The sequence below is a fragment of the Phascolarctos cinereus genome, unplaced genomic scaffold (assembly GCF_003287225.1).
Source record: "Phascolarctos cinereus isolate Bilbo 61053 unplaced genomic scaffold, phaCin_HiC Scaffold_5;HRSCAF=322, whole genome shotgun sequence".
NCBI classification, from domain to species: Eukaryota; Metazoa; Chordata; class Mammalia; order Diprotodontia; family Phascolarctidae; genus Phascolarctos; species Phascolarctos cinereus.
This window is the reverse complement of record NW_027555958.1, coordinates 253,369,888-253,377,923: the sequence shown is the minus strand read 5'-3', so window position 1 is coordinate 253,377,923 and position 8,036 is coordinate 253,369,888. Positions and strand designations below refer to the sequence as shown.

Genomic DNA, 8,036 nt, shown 5'->3' with positions numbered 1-8,036 from the left:
AGGCTTAACCTACATCTCCAGTGCCGGCTTCCTAGAAGCCTCGAGTCACACTGAAGTAGCTTCCTGATTACTTAAGACCCACCCACAAGGAGATGGGGCCCTTCACTCAAGATGGAGAAATCGCCACATCCTGCTGGGCTGACCAGACTCCTTTCCAGCTGGAGATGAGGCAAAGCAAGGCAAGCTCTTTCTAACCAAGCTAAGTACTGGAGTATCCTTGATGATCCCTTCAGTTCTATACCTAAGGAAACTTCCTTTTGTTTAACTACGGACTGACCTGCAGGTCTTGATTTTCTTGCAACATCAAAACCGAGACAGTGGCCCAGCCTAATACTGACAAAGACTGCTCTTTCACACAGAGACTGTTGTCTTTTTCACGGAGTTATACTTAATCTACCCACTTTCCCAATTCCCAAATGATTCATATACAACCAATCAGTTTTTATTAAATAAAACAATTCTTTTAAAAAATGTTAAGGGACCGGGAGTAGAATACAGGGGCTATCTCCAGATTCCACTTCGACTCCTAGCACTGCCTGGTGCAGGATGGCCACTTTTCTTCCTGCCCACTGGTTTCTCAGCCTTATGAGTACTGGTAGGTCGACGAGATGAAGCCTGAGAAGGAAGCCATGAATTGAAGGAAAAAGACAAATGTCAGTTTTAGGTATTTTACACACCCTTGACCTCCCAATCCCCACTAAAAGTCAAAGGAGAGGTAGGGGACGGAGGAACTTATGGGGTGCTTGGGTGCCTGTGCTTGGACCCCAATTTCTCCCTAGCCTCAGAAACACTATCCCTGGCAGCTTTCCCCTAGCCCAAGGACACTGTGCCTAGCAATTACTCATGAGTGTGCCCCAGCAAGACACTTATCTCTCTCCCTGGTGCAGTTACAAACGGCACCTGAAGGAATTATTAACTTGAATGGCTTTGTACTGGGTCATAAAGACATTCATACCCAATGGACTATCTATACCACCGCCTTACCTCATTATCTACATCCTGGAATCCTTATTATATGCCCAATGGACTATCTATACCACCGCCTTACCTCATTATCTACATCCTGGAATCCTCATTATATGCATTCTAGACCTAAGACATATATGTACACTCCCTACATCTACCTTGTCAAAAAAGACACTGATCAGTGGCAGAATGGGCAACTCTCAGTCACCCTGACTGCTAGTTAACTTAGTGATGTAGCAGGCCTAAAACCACATCTCCATGTCCCAGTCCCCCCCTCTCTTCCCCCAACCCGCCACTGGGCTTTTTCCTGGTGAACTCTGGGGAAAACACCAGCATAGTAGATACAAAAGTGCATGTTCCTTTAAAAATTGACCACTCCCTAACCACTCCCTAATCCCACCCTGAATCACCTAATTAGCATATTTGTCACATGTTTTACTATAGTTTATCCTATATAAACTTCAACTGTACCCCTCTAAGGTTGCAGGTTCCCTAAGAACTTTTGCCTGCTGAATAGCATTAACAATAAACTTTTGCCAACTTGACTTAAAGAATGTTTGAGTTCATGAATTCATTCCAGATGACCCTGTCTTGGACTTTGGTCTTTGAGGGGTCTCAACCTCTCAGATCACAACAGAACCATGGTCAAACAGAAAAGGTCAGCCAAGCAATAAGGTGGGACTTGGGATGACTGGAGCTAGCAGGAGTCCTCTCAATGTCTCTAGTCCCTACTCTTCTCTCACCTCTTTCCGGAGAACCTCTCCCAAGCGTGTGTCTGCATTCCTTCTGGGGATGCCATCCCCTCGACTTTCAACTCTGTCATACAAATTGAGAAGCAATGCAGTGAGACATTCAACACTGCCCCAGCCTAGGGAGGAATGCTCCCCAGCAGCTCAGAACAGATGTAGTAACATCCTCTTATCCCAAGAGGCAGGAAGGAATGATTACAGGAGGGAGAGGACAATGGAATAAAGAAATGATGGGAACTGAGCAGTCAGGATGACAAAGCCTTGGAGTGGGAGGGGTATGGAGTGGGGGAGATTGGGAAGAAAGGAGGGAATAGGGAGGAAGCATAGAGAGCAAGAAGAAATATGGAAGGGCAGTGGGAAAAACTTGCAGGCCTGCCTCCTTGCTTTTCAACCTTGAACAGACCAAACCACCCAAGACCTGAGATAGCAAAGCCCCACTGCTTCTCGTCCCTCCCTGTCCCCCACAGTCTTATCCCTCCTTTCCCCATCTAGTCCTTTTACCCACTATGCTCCGACCCCCTTAAGTACAGTAATAGATCTTCAGTAGGTGGGCCCCCATTGCCTCGGGCCTGGTACTGTCGAAGCAGCCGTGACAGCTCTGCCAGTTGCTGGGGGGATATTGGTCTCCCCTCTCCACCTTAGGAAAACATGATCATTATTCCAGTAACTCCTGTACCCTTAATCCAAGTTTTCTCACTGCCCCCAAATGTGTCTCTCTCTGAAGGTCTCTACCTCTCCCAACTTCAGTCTCCCCACACTCCACACTCAACCTCACCTCTTCTCCCCCCCACCCCACTCACCTCTTTCTGGGGAGCGACCTTCATGGCTGCAGCTTTGTGGAGGAGTTGCAGGGGGCTCACATACCCGGAAAAGACAGGATGCCTTGGCCAGTGGCACTTTAGTTTTGTGGACAGGAGGTGGGGGCTGTGGTAGTGGAGGGGCTTCCTCCCAAGGGGGGACCATTAGGGGACCTGGACAAGGGTTAAAACTTTGCTGATTAGGCAAGGAAAAGCCATTCTCCAGTAAGAAACTCTATGACTTTGCTCAGCACCTCACTGTTCACTTTCGATAACGAAGTTCTACCCTCCCTGGGCTCTATGGAGCCCTTCTTAGTGCAGGACTTACCAGGTTTAGGGGGCAGCAGGTCAATGGTGGGATTCACACAGCTCTGGGGCACTGGTTCCAAGAGCTGTGGAAAGAAAGTGGCAGAGGACCCTAGAAGAGACAGCAGATTGGGCTTCTTGGTCCCTGTGAGGGGTGTGGTCTGGGGAAGGGAATGGAAATATCAGATGGGGCTGAGTAACCTAAAGCCTGGGAGTGTCTCCAAGAAGGTACCAGTAAAGAGAGCCGGAAACAAGGAGAAACAGGGGGCCCGGAAAGGGAGCAATGACTCCTGAATTCCTGGGGAAGAGCCCTGAGATAATTCAGCAAGTCCCATACCTGGTGCAGATACTGCTTCAGCTCTTCCAACTGTGGAGGGGGCAAGCTTTGTTCCAGGGGCCCTTCTCCTCTAGCTCCAAGAACCTCAGGGAATGGCCGCTCTGCTCGGTGCTCAGGAGGAAAGCCTCCAGCTGGGGAGGGGAAGAAAATGAGTTGGTGGCGAGGGTCATAAGGGGCACACACACGGCAGTAAAAATCAAAGATAAAGCAGAAAGGCTAAATCTTGGGAGGTGTGGAAGAGAGTTTGAAAGAGAAGGCTGAGGATAATAATTCAGGTGGGGCCTATTAGAGACAAGATACAAGATGATAAGACACAAAACTAGATGAAAACGTCTAGAGATAGAAGTGAGGTTAAGGAGAGAGGACAGGAAGAGAAGTTTAGAGGAGGGCTGTTACAAGGGAGACTAGTCCAGGGCTAGAAAAGCAAATATTCAAATTCTAGGGGGAAAGAACTGGAGTCAAGGAAGATCTAGAGAACTGACATTGAAGGAACCCCAGTGATGGTCATCCCTAGTTACCTGAGGGTGGAGTAATATCAGGTTTAGGCTCCAAAGGCTGAAAGCTATGCTGGCTCTGGAAATTAGGGCCTAGCAGAAGGGTGAGATCAGGTGAGGGGGTACAAGGGCCTGCAGGTAGCTCTTCCCTTGGCTCCCGATTCTGCTGCAATACTGGCTTCAGAGCCACTGCTGCAGGGGGCATACTCCAAGCCCTCCTTTCCTCTTTCTCTGCTTCTCTGGGACCCGAGGTCAAGGAGCTGGGAGTACCAGGGGGAAGGACCTGTGAAGAAATGGGGAGAAGGCAATTGATAAATGGTCAAAGATGTGAACAGACAGTTCTCAGATGAAGAAATTAAAGCCATCTATAGTCATATGAAAAAATGCTCTAAATCACTATTGGTTAGAGAAATGCAAATCAAAACAACTCTGAGGTACCACATGACACTTATCAGATCAGCCAACATGACAAAACAGGAAAATGATAAATGTTGGAGATGTGGGAAAATTGGAACACTAATACATTGTTGGTGGAGTTGTGAAATGATCCAACCATTTTGGAGAACAATTTGGAACTATGCCCAAAGGGTTACAAAAATGTGCATACCCTTTGATCCAGCAATAGCACTTCTAGGGCTATATCCCAAAGAGATCAAACAAATGGGAAAAGGACCCATATGTACAAAAATATTCATAGCAGCTCTTTTTGTGGTGGCAAAGAATTGGAAATTGAGAGGATGCCCATCAATTGGGGAATGGCTGAGCAAGTTGTGGTATACGAATGTAATGGAATACTATTGTGCTATAAGAAATGATGAACAGGCTGACTTCAGAAAAACCTGGAAAGACTGATATGGTCTGATGCTGAGTGAAGTGAGCAGAACCAGGAGGACTTTGTACACAATAGCAGCCACGTTATGCAATGACTAAGATTGTTAAACTGAACCCTTCTCAGCATTACGAGGATCTAAGACCTCTCCAGAGGCCTCAGGATGGAAAATGCTGTCTACATCCAAAGAAAGAACTATGGAAGTCGAATCGCTATCACTTATTTTTACCTTCTGTTGAGTTTTGTTTCATCTTTCTGATGGTTCCTCCTATTGGTTTTAATTTTTACTTACAACTTCACTAATGTGAAAATAGGTTTAATGGGTATGTAAATGTAAAGCCTATATCAGATTGTGCACCGTCTTGGGGAGGGTATGGGGGAGGAAGGGGGAGAAAAATTTTAAACTCAAAAGCATATGGAAGTGATTACTGATAAATTAAAATAAATTAATAAAATTTTTTTAAAAATTAAAAAAAAAAGAAATGGGGAGAAGGGGAGAGAGAAGAAGAAGATCAGAGCCAAGTGAAGAGGAGGCTGGAGAAGAATCAGTGAAAGGGATAGCCTTTGTGAAAATGATCCAGGGTCATATTTTCAACAAGGTAGAAATCGATACTATTCTAAAACAGAAGATAGCAATTTCTTTTTTTTTTAATTTTTTTCTTTTTTTTATTTTTAGGCAATTGGGGTTAAGTGACTTGCCCAGGGTCACACAGATAGTAAGTGTCAAGTGTTTGGTCTGAGGCCAGATTTGAACTCAGGTCCTCCTGACTTCAGGGCCAGTGCTCTATGCACTGTGCCACCTAGCTGTCCCAAAATGTAACAATTTCTTAAGACTTCTGTGCAACCAACAATTATCCTAAGCTTGAAAAGAAAGGGGAAAAAAGAAACGAATAACAAACCAGGTGAGATAATAACGAGTAGAATAATTCCCCATGAGATAAGTGGTCAAAGGATAGAGGTTTTTTTTAACATTCTTTTTTTTTTAAATTTTTGAGTTCCAAATTCTCTCCCTCCCTTTCTTCCTCCCTCATTGAGAAGGCAAGCAATTTGATATAGGTTATACATACACAATTACGTAAAACATATTTCCACATCAGTAATGTTGTAAAAGAAAGCACAGCCCAATAAACAAAAACAAAAACAAGCCAGAAAAATAAAGGAAGTGAAGAAAAAGTATGTTTTGATCTGCAGTAAGACTCCATCAGTTCTTTCTCTGGAGATAGATAGCAGTTTTCATCATAAGTCAAAAAGATAGAGTTCAAAAGATGAATTGCAAACTATAAATGATTATTTGAAGACATGCTCCAAATCATGAATATTAAAAATAACTAAGGTTTCACCTCATGCCCTGTAAATGGGCAAAGATGACAAAAACAGGAACAGTCACTGCTAGAGGGGCTATGGGAAGAGGGGTGCACTGATACACTGTTGTTGGGGCTGTAAACTGATCCAGCTGTTCTGGATATTAATTTGGAATTACACAAGAAAATTAACTGAACTATTTATACTCTTTGACCGAAACAATGTCACTGTTAGCATCTATTCCAAGGAAGCCAAAGGCAGAAACAAGGTCCAATCCAAAATAGCAGCACTCTTTGTGGCATAGCAGAGAACTGCTCAAGTGTGCACCAATTAATCAGGGAATGGCTGAAAAAACTGAAGCATATGAATAGAATGGAATATTATTATATAGTAAGAAATAATAAGAGGCAGCATGTGGTACAGTGGATAAGGAACTGGGGATAGGCTTCTGGGTTCAAACCCTTCCTCTTACACAAACTAGATATGTGATTCCCCATCCTCTTCTCCCCCAAACCCAAGTCATTTAATCTCTCTGTGTCTCAGGCAAATCTCAGCAGAGGTATCATTTAATCATATTAAAACGTAATAGGGAAATGTTTCACAAAATAAATAAAAATACAATAAAACATAATGTTAATTTGTGACTTTCTAAGCAATATGCATCCAGTAGGGGTATTACCCTACGACAAAATCTACAAAATGGGGTGTGCAAGACAATTCACTGTGGTGCCAGAGGAAACGATTAGAACCCTTATTTATGTATAAAAAAGAAATTAGTCTCGAATAATATTAACTATCTTTAAATAATATTTACTATACATCCTCAAGTGGCCTATTGTTCTCAAATATCCCAATTGTTCTCAAAGTATCCTGAGGACAGAGGGAGGACTGACAATGAATCCCTCACTTGTTTCAGTGTACTGTGAGTTAAGTGGATTTATGGATTACAACATCTATCTTTAACCACCACAAACCAGACCAGTGGCTTAAAAAGATTCTTGCAGAGAAACTACAGACTGAAGATAATAGTAATAACGCAAGCACAAGCAAACAAGAAAAATGGCAGAGCTGGTGCTTCTACTCTCAGCAAAAGCTCTCTGTCATCACTTGACAATGACACTATAATCAAATCTGACGAAGCTGGCCAAAAATAATCGAAATAATCTCAACATCCAATTGAAAAACTGAAATTATAGGTATCAAAATAAGGATTTATCTCCTCTGTCACTAACAATGAACCTCCCTTTAAAGGCAGGTATCAGTGAGGACTTCAGCCTCAGGACTTCCCGAATGAACCATGGTGGACTTCCACATGCCTAGTCCAGAAAAAACTTCTATCACATAAATTGACAACTACCCAACTCATACTCTTAGAACAGTGAAACTTTTTTGATTATGTACTCCAGTGAATAAAAATTTTTTTAGCATGCCTCTCCAGGATATGTGTCAGGGAAGGAGTTCTATTCCTTACGTTGGGAAATGTTTCAATGTGTAAACACAATGAATTTATAGCCTATAATCACATTATGAAGTTCTGGCCAAGAAAATAGGGTTCTTCTGCTCCAGAACTGCAGAAAAAGTCAGCCAAAAGCTGGAAGAAAAGGGGACTACCAGAAAGATGGCACCAGTAAAAATAAACAAACCAGCAGTATCTCAGCAGCCAGAGATAGGCAAGAGACACATGGAGCCTGCAAGCCTTTGTGTCCAAAGGCAGCAAAAGCAGAGGGTCTTGCAAGAAAGGGAGGGCAGAAAGCCCAGGGTAGGGAGCTTGAAAACTTTGGGGAATGGCAATGACCAGAGCGGCAGAGGAGCACTCAGATGAGGGATTCTGAGGTCCCCAACATTCTGCTCTGAGATGCCAGAGAGGCTCCTGAAGATACAATGCTCTGAATCTCAAGAATCTGGGGTTGGGGGTAATATTGAGAGGTAAAGGTCATCCCAGAAACACAACTGATGCAGGGCAAGACAAAGTAGGGCAACCATTCCAGCCAAAAGCATAGCATAAGGCAGAGCCAAGCCTGGCACAAATCCTCAATTCAGGAACTAAAGCTGGAGGGATGCATAAATAACCAAAGACAACACCAACCACTATCAAAAAGTATAGCTCTAAAGGTGCCCAACATGAAGGGGCAAGTAACTCTGTTACAACTATAAGGAGAGACTCAAAGGGGAAAAAAAGGATTTCCACAACAACTTCATGAATACCTACATGAGAAACGAAGCAAAAGACAAAAAACGGAATAAAAACTCTAGAGG

The 8,036-nt window shown here is 43.5% G+C and overlaps 1 protein-coding gene across 6 annotated transcripts in view; it reads right to left on the bottom strand.

Annotated features, from left to right (window-relative positions):
- Positions 1–426: 426 nt before the first annotated feature.
- The window catches only part of CNTROB (centrobin, centriole duplication and spindle assembly protein), a 29,781-nt gene continuing 22,171 nt past the window's right edge, over positions 427–8,036 (bottom strand). For 4 of the 6 annotated variants that reach the window (XM_078155649.1, XM_020966491.2, XM_020966492.2 and 1 more), the window contains 7 exons: positions 3,674–3,932; positions 3,156–3,286; positions 2,841–2,904; positions 2,516–2,686; positions 2,221–2,352; positions 1,710–1,782; positions 427–615 (listed from right to left, as the gene is read on the bottom strand). In XM_078155649.1, the coding sequence (XP_078011775.1) occupies positions 474–615; positions 1,710–1,782; positions 2,221–2,352; positions 2,516–2,686; positions 2,841–2,904; positions 3,156–3,286; positions 3,674–3,932 (972 nt within the window). In that variant the 3' untranslated portion in view covers positions 427–473. Of the gene's footprint in view, positions 616–1,709; positions 1,783–2,216; positions 2,353–2,515; positions 2,687–2,840; positions 2,905–3,155; positions 3,287–3,673; positions 3,933–8,036 lie in introns of all 6 variants that reach the window. The other 2 variants (XM_020966493.2, XM_020966498.2) reach the window with 1 other exon arrangement.